At 39.5% G+C, this 18,177-nt stretch overlaps 1 protein-coding gene across 5 annotated transcripts in view; it reads right to left on the bottom strand.

Annotated features, from left to right (window-relative positions):
- The window catches only part of ARB2A (ARB2 cotranscriptional regulator A), a 289,998-nt gene that overhangs the window by 270,619 nt on the left and 1,202 nt on the right, over positions 1–18,177 (bottom strand). For 3 of the 5 annotated variants that reach the window (XM_063129606.1, XM_063129611.1, XM_063129610.1), the window contains exons 2-4: positions 15,116–15,241; positions 5,883–5,984; positions 234–334 (exon numbers count right to left, since the gene is read on the bottom strand). In XM_063129606.1, coding sequence (XP_062985676.1) covers positions 234–334; positions 5,883–5,984; positions 15,116–15,221 — 309 coding nt within the window. In that variant the 5' untranslated portion in view covers positions 15,222–15,241. Of the gene's footprint in view, positions 1–233; positions 335–5,882; positions 5,985–15,033; positions 15,242–18,177 lie in introns of those variants that run through there. The other 2 variants (XM_063129607.1, XM_063129609.1) reach the window with 2 other exon arrangements.

Genomic DNA, 18,177 nt, shown 5'->3' with positions numbered 1-18,177 from the left:
GCCCTTACAATATTGTAGGGCATATACACTTTTAAAGCAGGTTATCTACTTTCCTCATAAGTCACATCATCCCTACTTACAAAGCTATTCAATGCAATCATCTCCTTAAAATGTTGACCTTTCCTCTATTAGTTAATAATATTCTGTCTGTATATTGGTCAATATACTACACAAAAACGTAGACACAAAATCTTATACTATACAGTAATATATTGCTTGTAGATGATATATACCTCTCCAAGAGCTTCATAGCGCTTTTGGTTCCATCTATGCAAATCTTCACGGTAGTTAAAAATAAATGGCTCTCCAGTTTTTATATGCCTTAGTTGCCCCTCTACAAAAAAAAAACACATACAATAATATTAGATTTATAATACAAGCTTTAGAGATAATAGATCCCTATAAACAATAAAACTGTTTACCACACAAAGTATTCTTATTTAAATAATGGCGAATAATCTGGGCCTCTGTCTATGCTAAGGACTTTTAAAATTGCCATGTATTTTAAATGTTAATGTTTTAATATTGTAATATATTTAATATATTTTAAACTTTTGATTACTTTGATTTTATTTATTTATTACATTTATATACCGCCCCATAGCCGAAGCTCTCTGGGAGGTTTACAAAAGTTAAAAACAGTGAACTTTAAAAAGTATACAAAATTTTAAACCATCAAAAACATAAAAACAAGAGAATAAAAACAACTGTATCCATTTAAAAACAACAGTTCTGGGGTCCGTTAAAAAACAAACAAACTTAGCATTGTTAAATGCTGTTAAATGCCTGGGAGGAGAGAAAAGTCTTGACCTAGAGCCGAAAAGATAACAATGTTGGTGCCAGGTGAGCCTCATTGGGGAGATCATTCCATAATTGGGGGGCCACCACTGAAAAGGCACTCTCCCTTGTTTCCATTCTCCAAGCTTCCCTCGGAGTAGGCACTCAGAGGAGGACCTTAGATGTTGAGCGCAGAGTATGGGTAGGTTTGTCGGGAGAGGCGTTCCATCAGGTATTGTGGTCCCAAGCCATGTAGGGCTTTTTAAGTTAAAACCAGCACCTTGAATTGGGCTCAGAAGCATATAGGTAGCCAATGCAAGCGGGCCAGAATCAGTGTTATATGTTCAAACCTCCTTGTTCCAGTTATCAATCTGGCTGCTGCATTTTGCACAGGCTGCCCCACGTAGAGGACATTGCAGTAATCTAATTTGGAGGTTAACAGAGTATGGACAACTGAAGCAGGTTATCCTTGTCCAAATAGGGGCATAGCTGGGCCACCAACTGAAGTTGATAGAAAACACTCTGTGCCACCAAGGCCACCTGAGCCTCAAGTGACAGGTTCTCTAGGAGAACCCCCAAGCTACAAACCTGCTCCTTCAGGGGGGGTGCAACCCCATCCAGAACAGGTTGAACACCCACCATCCGGTCAGAAGAACCACCCACCACAGCATCTCAGTCTTGTCTGGATTGAGTTTCAGTTTATTAGCCCTCATCCAGTCCATTGTTGCAGCCAGGCACCAGTTCTTTTCATAGGTTTTAAAATATATAGGTTTTAAATATTGTAAGGCCACATTGAGGCCCAGTATTGGGCAAAAGGCGGAATAATAATAATAATAATAATAATAATAATAATAATAATAATTCATCTAATTACTGATCAAAAGATCGAAACATAAGGTTAATCAATTGATAGGTCAATAAAATGTAAAACTGGCAGTGGGAAGAATACCAGCAGAAACAGCAGTCTTAGACCTGGTTCGCATGTGACAACCAGAGTATGGGCTGAGTATGCATTATCATTGAATTGTGGGTTGTCATTACATGTGAACTCTGCACTATGGTTTAATTATGGTTTGTTAACTACAAACTACCCAGAGTTCACAACCCAACAACAAACAATGGGTTCTCTTACGAGGCTGTTTGTGGCTACCACACATAGTTCAACCATAGTGCAGGGATTGCACAGGTCAACAACCCACAACTCAACAACCCATAATTCAATGATAATCCATATTCAAGGTTATGACTGACTGGGTTCAGATGATCAGCAGAGAAAAAGGAGCCATGGTGGCTTCTTTTTCCCACCCCACTTCTGCACCTACCATTGCCCTAACTGCCCTCATCTTGATTGCCATGTCATCTAAACCTAGTGATGTGCACAGTGGGGGTACCTTCCAAACCACCCCGTAACCCCTACAACAAGCCATGGGTTACACGGTGGTTTTGAAGCCACCCCTGCCATGCACCTTGCCGGGTTCAGATAACACAGCAAACCGCACTGTAGCAAGGGTAAATGGCAGGCATGCGATTGGCATGCATGGGGGAGGGGGGAAGCCACCCTGGCTTCTTTTCCCAGCTGACTGTTCAAACCCGGCCATTATGCATGAACAAGGGCTTACAACAACAACAAAACACCCAATTATTTTATTCAAAATATACTTTAGTAAAATGAGACAAGTAATGAAAAGACAATCTAAGACTATTATCCCCATAGCCTGAAATATCTGAATGTAAAAGCAGGGTTAAAGGTCATAAAAATTATATTCAGTGGAAAAGATAAAGCTTAATTTTTTTCTTTTCCAAAGCAAAGATGCATAGTTTTGTAATGAAGTCTTGTTGTTGTTGTTATTGTTGTTGTTGTTTCGTAAGAACAGCATTTTCTTGGAAAAACCCTGAAGCCTCAAAATAAAAAATGAGAATTTTACTCTATATGCAATATCTCTACTTGTGAATATACTAATTAAACAAAGAGAGTTTAGCTTTCTTAGCCCTGCCATTACCTCAGTTTCAGAGTGCTTTTCCTGATTACTAACCTCCAGGGGAATGCTCTTCCCCAACTTCTTATCCAATATCTCAAGTCCCAATATCCCTTTCTTCGTGGCATAATCATACTCTATGTTTCTTCCAAGGCGTCTAATTTTTAAAGTTCTATGCTTAGTTCCTATGCTCATTTTTAAGGCTTGTTATTGGTGAAGTTCCTCTCTCCCTAAAGAAATCATAGATACTGTCTAGTAAGAATTGTAGTATATTTTCAAGTGCTCTTAAGCTTCATGGAAACACCAGCTGCTAAAATTTCATTATTGCTTTGCAAGTCAGAATAAAAGGCACACCTTTGCTCCAAATACTGAAACATAAGTTATGTGAACATGTATTAGTGCATATGTAATAAATTCCAGCCAACATGCCAATCAGAAGGCACTAGGATCAAGAATGTATTTAGTACTGCCCTAACATGTCACTCAAATATTAGAATGATAGAACTGTTAATACTACTTCAATATCATACATCCATATTCAGTTTTCAGCTCATCTTCTTGCAGCAATCAGAGGTGCTCTATTAAATGTGCAGTGTAGAAAGGAGATAGAGAATGTACTGCTCTAAAAATAAGAATATGAGCAGTAAGAATTGAACTGCTCATTTCAAAGAGCATCACTTTCATGACATTTTTCATTTCTAAGTACCTTCCTATGAAAGCCATCAGGGTATTAAAAAGCTAAAAGTTGCATAAATGACATTTGAAGAAAAGCTTTCCACCCCGTAAAACTGGGAAGTACAAGACAACATTAAGAAACTAACATTTTTTTATACAGACTACAAAAACTAGTTCAATACCAAGAGTAATACACACCCCTTGATACGCTGTCTCTTGCACATCAGACATTTTTGAGGACCAAATGCATAGAATATTAAGGCTGTACAGAAGCTATATTTGACCAGCTGTTGGTAGCTAGCAGTGGTTATGAAAGGTTTTCCTTTTACAAGTAGAAATAAGGTATCTAGGGGAAAAGATACAACTCTCTTTTTCAGATTTCTACTTGGCAATAATTATAGTAAGCTATCCGCAAGGATATGAAGACATGTGCTTGGTGCAAGGCTGCCCACAGAAACTGTGTAGGAGCTTCAGCTAGTGTAGTGTAGCTCCTGAAAGGAGTAGGTCTGAGTGAACTTTACATAAAAGTTCCATTTCTACACTCTCTGTTGTCATCCAGCTCCAACTCAGAACACTAAATTTGAAATGACTTGGGAGCTACATAATTTGCATAGTAGTGTACATCACTATGCTCACTACAATCTCCTTAGGAAACTCTTATGAGTTCCATATATCTGCATTTAACATCTCAATGATAAACTACATGTTACATTAGAAGCACTTTTAGAAATGCTTAGAATTGGCCAGATCTCTTTCTTTAGAAAAAGCAGCTCTGGGGATTATCACTCTAAAACAGGATTGCTAAGGAAGGCTTAATCCTCCCCTCACACCTTTTTGCCTATACCGAGCCCTGAACACACCTCCATGCTGGCTTTCACAGGAAGGTAACTAGAAACATAAATTGTACAATGCAATCTTATATTTAATCAAAAATGACTCCTACTGTGTTCAACAGGGCTTATTCTCTACTAAGTGGATTTAGGATTGCAACCTTTGTTTTGAAACTTGCTTATAGTATGGTATGTCGGCCCTGGAAAGGGGAAAGCCCTGTGGTATTACATGGCCACAAAACAGCTAAGTTTAAACAAAGATATGTAGCAGAAACTTTATAGGTGGACATGCACAAAGATGACATTCAGAACTATACTGTCTTTCATAGCATTCCAAAAATCTGGCTTTGTACGGGATACAATACCAAATATGACAAACCATTTAGGATTTGCCTTCCAGGGGTAGATCTGAGATTTACATGCTTAGTACCCTAAAGGAGCATGCAGCAGCATAAATTACCATTAACCCAGAACAAAATAGAATAATTTGATCCAACAATTATCTTGACTTCCAACGGCTTCTTCATTCATTTCAGCTGCATGTGTGCAAAGACAGGCATTTCTCTGATTCAATGCAATTTTGAAGATAAATCTCATTAAAATCAGCAAGATTTTCTTTCAATTATGGGTTTAAGATCACAGAAAAATACCCTGGATCCTGAATATATTACGTAAAATTCATGTTAACCCAGTATATTAACCCAATATGCAGCTGCTGTAAAAAAGGCAAAAATTGGGCGTAATTAGAAAAGGAATTGAAAATAAAACTGCCAATAACATACTACCCTTAGACAAGTCTACGGTGTGACTACACTTGGAACTCAGAATACAGTTCTGATCATTGCACGGAAAGAGAAAGGTATTTTAGAGTTGGTAAAGATGCAGAAAATGATAAAAGTGGCTGGAGAAACTCCACTATGAGGAAAGGTTACAATGCCTGGGACCGTTTAGCTTAGAAAAAGGAGAGTATGGGAGATATGATAGAGGTGTCCAAATTTATGGGCGATGTGGAAAAATCTCCCATAATACAGAGTTATCCAATGAAGCTGAAAGTGAGGAAGTCAAGGGACAGATAAAAGGAAACACTTCTTTATCCAGTACATAATTAAACTATGGAATTCATTACCACAAGATGTAGTGAGGACCACCAATTTGGATGGCTTTAAAAGGGATTAGACAAATTTATGGAGGTTAAAGCTATCAAAGGCTAACAGTCCTGATAGTTATGTGCTACTTCCACTCTCAGAGACAGTATTCTTTTTATTTATTTTTGTAAACCACCCAGAGAGCTTCAGCTATTAGGCTGTATAAAAATGCAATCAATTAATCAATAATTTTAAATAGGCTACCAATGCATTAGATTTAAACTAAAAAATTTCAGTGAGGCACCGGTACCATTCTTTGTAATTGCCCTATTTTTAGGATAACCAAAAAACAAATTGTAACAACCTAAAAATATGTATTTGTGCACATCAAATGAAAACAGGATCTACTTAACCATTACTGCTTTAGTTACACTGTTTAAAGAGTTACACAAAGAACTCAACAGCAAGCTATGAATCAACGTTCTGGTGAAAAAGTATTTTATTACCTCTGAGTTCTTCTTATTCCATACATTACTTACTTTCATTAAAAGCATATTCAAATCCTTCAAGAGTATCAGGAAACTCAAGAGGTGGCTCATCTTTTTTCATCAGTTCATCCAAGTCTATTCTAGACAACAAGTCTGGAAAAAAAAAAGGTGAAGATGGTCTTTTGGTAGACTTCAAATTACTCTTCATACTCCAGGGGAGAAGGACAATTTTCTGGCTGAATCTTGCTTTTCATCATTATCTTGCTTGTTATGCTCAAATGATCTTTTATGGAAATAGAACCTTGCTGTTTGTTTGGGATAAATTAACAACTGTCCAGCTTGATCTGAAAGAATTTGTTAGTAAAAGGAGTATGGAGATCTAAAATTAGGGGCATTTTTCTGGGAGCTTTAGGCATGTTGCCTACTTTCAAATAAAGATGCAGAATTCTAATAAAATACAGCATTTATTAATGCATTTAGAATTTTAGATGGCATTTTTTAGCATGAGAAAGTACTTTTATTACTAAATTTAAGAATTAGTTATTTTCAGTAACAGCACAAATACCTTCATTACTGTTGTCCAGATCATTTGTAATTCCATTGCTGCATTTATCTTGGAACTCCAGAATGTTGTACACCTTAATTGTACTTTACTACACTCTTTGGTGCATGAACACCTGGTAAGATTCAGTACAATGCTATTATTTATTAATTATTATTTATTACATATTTATACTGCCCAACAGTCAGGGCTCTCTTTTAGTTTACAATTAAAACTATAATAAACAAAATCAAGATTTAAACATTTAAAAATGTCATATAAAAACCAGAATAAGTTATACTCCAGGGAAAGCTGGTCTAAAAAGACATGTTTTCAGGAAGCATTTGAAAGAGGTTACATTTCCCACCTCCTGAACCGCACGAAGGAGGGTTTTCCAGAGGTTGGGTGTCGGTACAGAGAAGGCCCGCCGTCAACGTTCTTCATGATGAAATTCTGTTCGTCTTGGAATGACGAACAGGATCTCTTCTAAAGACCATAAATGTCATCTGGATGTATATAAGTGAAGGTGGTGTGCTAGGTATGCTGGTCCCAAGTTGTTTAGGGTAATAACGTAAATTTGTATGTCCCTCAGTAGCTAACAGGCAGCTGGTGCAGTTCTTTTAACACAGGTTTTATGTGGGCAGAGCTAGGCATCAAAGTAAGCATCCTATCTGCTGTGTTCTGCAAAATCTGCAGCTTCGAAACCACACATTATTATTATTATTTATTTATATAGCACCATCAGTGGTGTATCATATATACACATATGGGGAGCCCACATAGAGTGCATTACAGTGGTCTAATTGTGAGGTTACCAGTGCATGAATGACTGGGGCTAGGCTATCCCTATCCAGGAACGGGCGTAACTAGTGTATCAACCGAAGTTGGTAATGGCTGCTCCGGGCTATCTGGGTCTTCAGTGACAAAGATGGATCCAGGAGCACCACCAAACTACAGATCTGCTCCTTCAAGTTATATGCTAGAGGGGTACCTTATGGCAGCTTGGAAAGTGCGTACTCCTCTGTTGTGGTTGACAAAATCTCCCATCCAAAAGCCAGAGAGCCCATGGGATGGACAATTAGATGGACAGACTTCCATAATGCTGTTAGGAGATGTGCTTATTTATAATGTTGCTGCAGTGCATGGGGTACTGGAGGCAAATTAGAAAGTGCTGGAATGTTTGTAACTGTTTTGCTGGCCATATGCTTCTTCCACAAACAGGCACACAAGCCTTCTGTCAAGGTCTCCCCTTGGCTGTACAGCTCAGCAACGAGTATCACACTGTTTCATTACAACTATTTCTTCAGAAGTGGGATCACCAATAACTTTAAGCATCCCTTTAAATTTTTGGAGAACATTCAGTACGCATCCTTTACATCAGTTAGTGTGTGTGTTATATATGGGTTGCGAGTTGTGATAAAATCTTATATCAATTACTGATTTATTGTGACATTCTTCCACTGTAGTGTTAATATATGATGCGTATATACGTGGTATGCCAGCAGCAGCAAGACATCTGTGTCATCACACCTTACTCGTATTTGACAATCTAGACCATTTGCTGCCTCCTGCATGACTATGTACGTAATATTTAAGTCAGCTTCCTCATATGTTGTTGATGGGCCCCATAACCCAATATTAACTTCCACTGGTGATGGCTCTGGACCAGATAAAATCAGTCTATGGGTTTCCTTGACATCAACATTCATTAGTGCATCAAGAGAAATGTAATCAATCATATTTTTTTGTTTTTGTAGAGTTCAGTACCACTTCACTTTTTGGCAGTGAAGCCAGAGAGCTGGTATTGCCTGGAATTTGTTCCCTTTTGTTTTGATACTTTTCTCATAGTACCTGTCAGACACTACATCCATGACAGGAGTTTCATTTTTCGTTCTACCATCACTTTGTATGCACTCACATACATTTGCATGGTAACTTGCTGAGCTGGCCATGACAGCACAGCATGGCACAGCCATCAAGAATAATTAAGGTAGGGAATGGATTATTCAAGCACTTCTTGTGATAGCAATTTTTCCTTTGAGAACACTCTTAGGTTTCTGCAGCATATCATCTTCATCGAAGAGAGCATTAGGCACTAGGGTAAGTTCATGACTAAGTGCATCGTCCATGTTGATATACTGAGATGTGAGCTATACCATTGTACAAGCATAAATCACTGTATGGTCCAAAATCACTTCACAACTACCTGCTGTACACAGATTTGGTGACTGCTGTTATGTTTTTATTTTTTTCTCAGTAATAGTTCCATGAAAGCCAGAGGGCCAATTGCTCACAAATTCACTGTACTAACTACTACCATCAGCTACTGAATCATGCACATTCAATGAGCAATCTTTCAGAATTTAGTTACTGAATATGTTTATTAACCATTCACTGGGTGACTGCTGACATCAAGCGGATCAACACATGTTGTTAAATAATCCCGATCTTCATGCAATCCGCACAGTGAACCTTGATACATCAATCAGCCTCTTCCTTGTGATAGGTCACAACATTCTCAATGTTCCCTTCCTTCATGTCTTCTAGATCTTTTAAAACCTGACCAAAAATGTGTTGTGACAGAACGCAAACAACAAAAGTCTATGGTTTCAGAGGGAATCCCATTATGCCTCCAGGACCATATGGTATTATGTTGTCTCAATAAACTGAGACATAGCCCATTCCAAATGCCTTGCTTGTGCCTGAATGTGTCCAAGTTAGTTATAATCCAAGTTAGATGAGTCTCATGCAACTGAATAAAATGAAGTATAAAAGAAAAAGAAAAAGGTTCAGTCTGCTATATTGAGAAATTTAGAATTGAAATTGTGAAATTTCGCCAAGGTTTACAGAGTGGAACTCTTCACATTTTAATTCAGCACCACAAAATCATGCAAGAACAGTAAAAAAAAAAAGATTATAAAAAACAAGGTTTAGTCTGCTCTCCCCTGGACTATAACAAAAAATGTCTTCTAGAATGCATTGAAAGGAGAGTGCTAATTTTAAAAACCATACTCCTTTTACTAACACATTCTTTCAGATCAGGCTGGACAATTATTAATTTAAATCCTATGCTCACTCAGGACTTGCCCCCCAAATGGCATAACATTATGCCAGCAAGAGAGTTAAAAAACGAAGTCCAGCCCACACTGCAGGCAGGAGACCTGCTTGTAGAATCCATCAACTGTGAATATGCCTAATGATGCAATTGGATCTTTTTATCCAGATAAAAGTTCTTGAGATTTTGAGATATAAAAAAGGCTTCAAAATAGTTCTAGCTCCCATATTCTGACTATGAATTCAGGCAAATAGTACAAAATTTCACAAGCAGAGGTGATCCCACCACAAAAAAACTGTTTAGAATTTTAAAAAACAATATAAAAGTTTAGAATAAAAGTCAGTTTGCTTATCTGAAACTGTAGTTCTTCGAGTGGCCATCTGGGCATCACATATATAGTCTCCATACCTGCATGGAGTCCGGTTTTGGGAAACTTCTATAACTGTGGAATTTTCTACAAGAGCATTCTCCTACCATCCCACTTTTCATATCCCCAGTGGGTCCCTGCCTATTCCCTCAGTTCCTTGAGACCAAACATGGTAGTCTTAGTATCAACCCTGAGAGACATTGACACCAACGTGGGGATGGGTTGTGTGAACACACAGATGACCAAAGAACTGCAGTTACAGGTATGCAACTTGTCTGGCTTCTTCGTGGTATCAATGTATCCCACATATTGGCGAGTAGCAAGCAGACTTAGTGGCAGTAGGTCAGTGTCCTGCTGTAACACCACTGAGAGATCAGCAAGTCCAAACAAGCAGTCAGCTTTGGCCCACACATCCAATTGGTAGTGGTGAATGAATGTCAACGGTTTTAAATGGGTTGCAGCTCTACAGAGTTCCAGAATGGCATTGCACGAACCAAGTAAGCACAAATGACGGCAGACAGCTTGAGACCAGTCAGCTCATACATGAGTAATATTGCCTGTTCGCATCAGGAAACTTCATGAGGGAGATCATCCCATAATGGGGGGGGGGGGGCACCACTGAGATGGCCTTCTCCTTGTTGCCGCCTTCCCAGACTCTTTCAAAAGAGGAACCTGGAGGAGGGACTTAGATGACAAATGTAGTGCATGTGTAGGTTCATTTGATCCAAAGGGAGAGGTGGGTAAGAAATTATTATTATTATTATTATTATTATTATTATTATTATTATTATTCAAGGAGAGGTGCTCCATCAGCTATTGCAGTCCTGAGCCATGTAAGCTTCATGGGTCAAAACTAGCACAAGCCAGAAACAAATAGGCATCAAGTGCAAGCAGGCCAGAATTGGAGTTGTGTTTAGACCTTCCTGTACCTGTTATCAATGTGGCTGCTAGATACTGCATGAGCTGCAGCTTCTGAATCATCTTCAAAGGCAGCGTCAGGTAGAGTGCATTGCAATAGTAATCTAATTTGGGGGCTACCATACAACTGAAGCCAGGTTATCCCTGTCCATATAGGGGCATAGCTGGGCCACCAACCTATGTTGGTAAGAAGGTACTCTGTGCCACTGAAGCCACCTTTGCCTCAAGTGACAAAGAAAGCCCCAGGAGAACCGCCAGGCTATGAACCTGCCCTTTCAAGGGGAGTGCAACCTCATCTAGAACACCCTCCATCTAGTCACTAACAACATCTCAGTCTTGTCTGGATTAAGTTTTATTGTTTGCTTATCCAGTCCATTGTTGTAGCCAGGCACCAATCTAGCACATCCACAGCCTCACCTGATGAAGATGAACAGAACTAGAGCTATGTCTTTTTCCTGGATGTGATACATGCCTTCCAGCCTCTTAGATGTGGGAGGCATCAATGACGGCCTTCCATGACTGCTGAATAGTTCGATGCAGTGTTGGGAGAACTGGAATCACCACCAGAATGAAGGTCTCAATATGGACCACATCAAAGAAAGGTTCCTTTATTCTAGATATAGGTTGCCGAGTCTCAATCCCAAAGATTAAGCCATATGAAGGACGTGTTTTGAAAATTGACCCAAATCCTTGGATAGAGAAACTAGGTCCTGGCACTCACTACTACATCAGTGGATGAGATGGGTGGTACTAAAGAAGAGTGTGATGTCAAGTCAGACTGATACAGCATGGACACAGTAAGCTGCTGTAACAGCACCATTTGGATCATATCCATTATAGGCTGCACTGCCACAGGCTCAATGAAGCACTCCACCAGAGGCAGTAGACAGAAAACACATGGTGATGGTAACATGGGCGAAGGCAAGGGAGGCAACTGTATCAGCTGGACAGGTACTGACAAAAGCCTCAGGAGAGTCACAGGCAGCTAAGAAGAGCTCTTTGTTGGGAGCCTTGAGATGGCTGGCAAAGGTGCAGGTCAGTGCCGATAATGGTCAACCCAAGAATCATCTGGGTGGGTGTAATATTTGCTCCTGCAGTCATCCCTGAGCAGATCTTCCCAACTGCATGGTCTCTTGCAAGGCATATCCCAATCAGACTGTCTAGCCAATTCAGAAAACAGCCACTGGGACCAATAATTGGTCCGCTCGTATAATCTAGGGGCATATTCACTCTATATGAAGTAGCTGCAAAACATAAGAGTCCAGAGATGCAGCACGCCTCAGAGATGACTGCCTGTATTAAGGGGATCAATCTCAACAATCAGTCGAGACAGCTGCGGTGCCAGAGAGGTGTCTTTGATCCTACCCTCCAATGTAGATGCAATCAGGATCGGGTCTTACAGCTGGTCTGCTGTATTGGCAAGTTCATTACTAGTGGCAGAGTGGGGACTCCTACTGGTGCAATCAATACAGACTGCTTCGGTACTGATTTAGCCTCTGTCTTAAGTCATTCTTTTTCATAGGCTCTGAAAATGATTTTGGAGTTCTGACCATTTTGACAATTTCTTTGCCAAAGATATTGACAATGACTGCCCAAGTGTGGGTGGGTCATGTCAGTTCAGAGCCCATCCAGGTGTGTTTGAGTCAGATTGGCTCTGTGACCACCCAGTTGTGGGTTCATCTCTTAGGCAAACAGTCAGATGGTGGGGGGGGGCAAGGCAGACCTCAACAATTGCATAGGCCGTGGCGGGAGTACCAATTTTGATAAACCATCTGGTGGGTCAGGTGAAGGCTGGGCCATAGGTTTCACTGGTATTTCTACGGCTTCAAGTGCCTTCCTCCACAATACAGCACATAGTCTGTCAGACCAATTGTGCCTAGCCTGCTTTGTAAAAGCCTGGCAATGGACATACGTTTCCACTTTATGGCTTTCTCCAGACAAAAGAGGCAGAGAAAATGGCCATTTGTGGGTGGGAGTTTACTTCCACAATGGGCACGCTCATGGAATGACACATGTAGAGCCATATGCACTATGGCGATAAGGTGATCATAAAGACTACAGAAAATAAAGAACAAATATAACGTGTAAAGACTGAAATACCGAAAGGAGAGGGGGAAAAGAAAAAACCTCAGCAGTTCGCAGAATTGGCTTACTGAACAAAGGGAAGTTCCCAAATGAGGTTATCACAATAGTGATCAAAAGAGAACTGAGGGAATAATAATAATAATAATAATAATAATAATAATAATAATAATAATAATATATTTGTTACCAGTCTCTCCCTCCAGATCAAGGCGGGGTACAACACAAATGCAAATACCATAAAATACATATAATTAAAACATTTAAAACTAATACATTATTAAAAGCAGCACAGTATTAAAAGGTATCTTAAAATTCAACTGGGTAGGCCTGCCGGAAGAGATCAGTCTTTATAGCTTTCTTAAAATCCGGAAGACTGTTAAGTTGACAACTCTCTCCTGGCAGGTCATTCCATAATCTGGGAGTGACAGAGGAAAAGGTCCTCTGGGTAATAGTTATCAGCCTTGTTTTTTGTTGACTGGAGTAAATTCTTCCCAGAGGACCTGAGTATGTGGGGTGGATTGTACGGGAGAAGGCGATCCTGCAGTTAGCCTGGACCCAAACCATGTAGGGCTTTAAAGGTGATAACCAACCCTTTATACTTTGCCCGGAAACTAATTGGCAGCCAGTGAAGAGATTTTAAAACTGTTGTAATGCGGTCACCCCTAGGTGTACCAGTGACCAGCCTGGCTGCCATATTTTGAACTAGTTGAAGTTTCCAGACTAGGCACAAAGGTAGCCCTATGTAGAGCGCATTACAGAAGTCGAGCCTCAAAGTTACCAGCGCATGCACTACCGTCTTTAAATCTTTCGACTCCAGGAAGGGGCACAGCTGGCATATCAGCTGAAGCTAATAGTAGGTATTCCTGGCCGTCGCATCTATCCGGGCTGTCATTTGGAGTGACAGATCCAGAAGCACCGCAGAAGCTAACGCAGTTTTTCAGAGGGAGTGTAACCCCATCCAGAACTGGTTCACACACCTTTATGTAATTCATCCATAAAACATTTTCAGGCTTTTTTAATGAATGTATTGTTATCTATAACTAATTGAATTTGTTTAAGTCAATGTTTTTTAAACGGCAATAAGACATACTTAAACATAACAGTCGTGTTGCTTTATTCTTAGTAAATGTTTTCTCTCGCTTTATACTGACAAACCTAAATATTCACTACTTAACTAGGGCTGTATGCCTATCTAACATCAAATATACTCACATTCCTTGACAAGAGAAAAAAAGGTCAAGCAATAATAACGCAAATTAAGTATGCTGTAACCTTATAATTAGTTATTTGCCCAGTCACCTGTAGTGAGTAAGAAAATGGCTACAGGCAACTAGCCTTCTGCCTTTGTTGGAGGGTAGGGCGTCTGAAGAGAGGGCCACACAGACACTGGGAGATGGCAGAATTCGGCTACTCTGGCTCAGCATAGAGAAGGAGTCCTGAATGCTGCCACTATTTCCAAACGGCAGATTGGTTATTGCTGAATTTGCATTCCCCTCTTCCAATAAGTCCAGCAAAGTTATCCACTATGTTAGACTAACAGCTGTGGAGAGAGAATGAGCACAATACAGATGGGTAATAATCTCTTCTCCCACGCACACCTCATTTTTTGCCAGGCTGCTGTACCAGCATATTTTAGTCTGTTTCCAAACACTAGCTCTAATGTATTCCTTCACAGTAGTACTCTGAAAATAATTCCAGTGGAAGGTTACACACAAATCCACATAAATTTTCCAAGTGAGTAGGAACTAAATTCTAACCAGATCCTGCTTATTCATGTGGTTATCTGGGATGCAATCACACACAAACATGTCCACAAAGCCTCCCATACAGATAACCCACTAGTCTCTCCTGTGATGAGAGAATGTCTGAATAGTAAAGATGTAAAACTTCCAAAAACGCAAAGCCATCAGGGAAAGAACATTGTTTTCTGTCTTTCCCCCACGGCTTTATACAGTATAAATTTCTACAACATTCTGATGTATTTTTTTCCATCATCGAATCCTAAGAATGTTGCTTAATAAATATTTCATTCATAATTCAGAAAAAGCCCTGTCTTTCCAATTTTCTATTTTTTATGTTTCAGGTTTCGTAGGGGAAAGGGGAGGTTTCCACATCTCCATCACAGATAACAGCATTCCTTTTCCATAGAAAAGAACTAGAAACCCTGGATTATGAACAGGGATAAGAAATTTATAGCAGCCAAGAATGTGGGTTGTACTCATTTGCACTTGCTCACCTGTTTTACTAACCACAAAATTATAGTTCATCAGAACACAGTCTACGGAGTGCCTACGGAGAAGTTCCAAATTAATTTGTACCCTTTAATGCTGTAGTCTTCTCTTTTTCATCAGGACCACCTTGCTGGAGCTGCGCCATACTTATCCAAATTCTCAGCCAGATTAAAGTAATGGAGGAAACATGCATCAGTCTTGAGGGGGGATGAGCTGAAAAAAGCAAAGGAAATTCAAAAATTTGCACACCCCATTTGATTCCATGTCAGAATGTTGCCTGAAAGTATTAATTTTAACATTAGTCTTTTTTAAAAAAAACAGCTTGGAAAAAGAAGTTACGCCATGGGTGTTGTTAGAAAAGCCCACCAAGGCATGAGCCCCGAATCTTCGAGCTACCCCAATGAAATTGTGTGCCCCAATAAAAGTTTACCTTTTCCCTCTGAGATTACTTGGTAATCTTGCAGTGACTAGGACACTTTAGGACTCACTCCTTAGCAGACCAACAGGGAGTGTAGCATGATGGCAGCAGCCTTTTAAAGTATAGGAGACATTGTCACCTTTCCTTCCACAGTCTGCTCGTTGCTTTTTCTCTTTCAACCTTTCTACTCTTACATGCCCACTGCTGGGAGCTTACTTGCAATTAAAGTTTAAAGAGGTGGAAGGGCAGAAAAAGCTCTCTATGAAATACTGGCATTTTACACAGCATCTTACTTTACTGACCCAAACAGGAACATTGGCTTCTGCAGAAGCACAGGAAAGGATTTAAACAACTTTTCACAAACTTCTTCCTACCCACCCCATCCAGCTTTAACTTCACCTACATAACTGCAGGAAGCAAATTATACCAAAAAGATGGGGGGGGGGTGTGCGTGTGTGTATCAGGATAGAACCTCTAGCCCACAGTCTCTTGGGGTTTCTTCTTGGGGCAGAGCTTATGCCCCAAGCCCTGAGGAATACCCTAGGAGGGCATCCAACCTGGTATCAGAAGTAGCAGCAGGGATTTACCTACTGGTGCGAAAGCCATTGGGACTTGCCCACAAAGGAAAGAGTGAATACAATGGGGGAAGGAGGCAGAGCAGGCAAAGCAGCTGAGTCCCTTTCACTCCTCCATTGGATATGCTATTTTTTCCCTCAAGAAGAGGGATAGACTGTGGGAAACAGAGGGGCACTGTAGGTGGCATAACTCTGGCAATACCACACAGCCCAAGCAAATAAGCTAAAGAAGTCTGGGTGAAAGGATTACTCTACCTATTAAAAATACATAGCTGAGTAATGCTTTAATTGTATTTATGCTACATTATGGTTTATCTGTGTTTTCATGTGCAAGCCACATATGTTCAGGTCTTTTCTTGGTTTTATATTATTGATTTATTGTATTTCATTTTTTTAAATGTAAACTGCCTTAAGGCTATTTAGCAACATGGCACTGCATAACGTCATGAAAAATAATAATGTGCTAGCTCGTGACCAACGGTAGGCCACATCTGACCCAAGGGCTGCCAGCTACAGCTCTCTAACTTGTAACATGTATCGGATCCAGAAATTTAAACATTAAGTTGCTTTAAAACTGAATTCTATTCTAGACATATTAAAGTCACTGTAATTTTTTATATTTTGATATATCATCCAAGTACGAGCACTGAATACTTTCAAAAGGAGTGGGCAAAGATTTATTTCATGAATTTGCAAATACATGTACACATACTTGGAGAAAATGTCTGTATTTTTTGTAATGTGATGTTGAATATCAAACGAAAATGACAAGTGATCCTGCATTTATATAGTATACCCCATTACACAGAATCCTAGAGCACTTAAGAGGAACTTCTATTGTGTGAGAACAATGAACACTGAAAAGGTACGTTTTATGGAAGTATGCTATACATTACAATAAACAAGGTAGAATTCTCAAAACACCATCTCCAGCTGTAAATTAGAATTTTACAGTACTACAACTACAATATGGAACTAGAATGATGCCAGCATATGGCCCAGTGTAACTACCTTCTGAAATTAAAAGACAAAACTAGACTTCTCTTTTTGGTGAAGAACTGGAGCAAGTATTTACGCTGAAATAAGAAATGCCTCTAACTCAACTTTATTAGTTCATAACTTTAATGAAAGGGGGACAAAGAAATTATCATTATTAGAACCACAGGCACAGAGCAAAAGGTAAGAAGTAAAACTGACTCTGATCCTTGTTTCTCAGTGGCAGGAAGAGGACACAAAACAAGGGCCACACTGCTATACTCAGTGGAGACTCTAGTTAGTGACACACCGAAGTCATAAAGAAAGATGCTGCCAAGTTCAGTGGGAGAAGAAGGGAGACCTAATTCTCTAAGAAGAACCCAAGCATATGTGTTTTCCCCCCCTCAAAAGTCTGGGACCCTTTTAACTCACATCAAGAAAAAAAAATGCTATGCAAATTATGGAGAACTACCCAAAACTATACTGTAAATATTTCCCAATCATGATCAGAAAAAAAAGTTAAATAAAAAGGGGTCAGTAGTACAGTGCATGCTTGACATGCAAAAGGTCCCAGGTTTATTCTCTTCCCCTTCTTATTGCTTTATTATGATTCTATTAGAATGTAAGCCTATACGGCAGGGTTTTGCTATTTTATTGTTTTTACTCTGTACAGCACCATGTACACTGATGGTGCTGTATAAATAAATAAATAAATAAATAAAAATAATAATAACCTCTAACATGGGAGAAACTCTTGTTTGAAACCCTGCAGAGCCCTGCTAGTCATTGTAGATAAAGTTGCACACGATGGACCAATGGTCTGATCTGGTATAATGCAATTTCTTATGTACCAGAGTCTGTGGGCAAGTTGAAACGAAATGTCAGGTAGTAAGAACAGCCTTATTTGAACTACGTGCCAAACTATGAGCGTTAATGATGTGTCCACAGCCAATTTTCTTTTCCAAGAAGAGCTATTGCTCTGGATAAATTTAAGCAGTAAATATTTCTCTTCTTTCCATATCGCCCCATTTATACTTGACTTGATATACTTTTGCACATATATTCCCCTTCAGAAAGCAATAGATAAATGGGTATTTCAATGTCACTCACGGTGGTGGAAACAATAAAGAATTAGAGATCCTATGGTGGCCTCCAGATGTGCTGGATTACAACTCCCATCA

Source organism: Elgaria multicarinata, chromosome 6, assembly GCF_023053635.1.
Source record: "Elgaria multicarinata webbii isolate HBS135686 ecotype San Diego chromosome 6, rElgMul1.1.pri, whole genome shotgun sequence".
Taxonomy (NCBI): domain Eukaryota; kingdom Metazoa; phylum Chordata; class Lepidosauria; order Squamata; family Anguidae; genus Elgaria; species Elgaria multicarinata.
The sequence above is the reverse complement of the archived record's forward strand: the minus strand, read 5'-3'. Positions and strand labels throughout refer to the sequence as shown.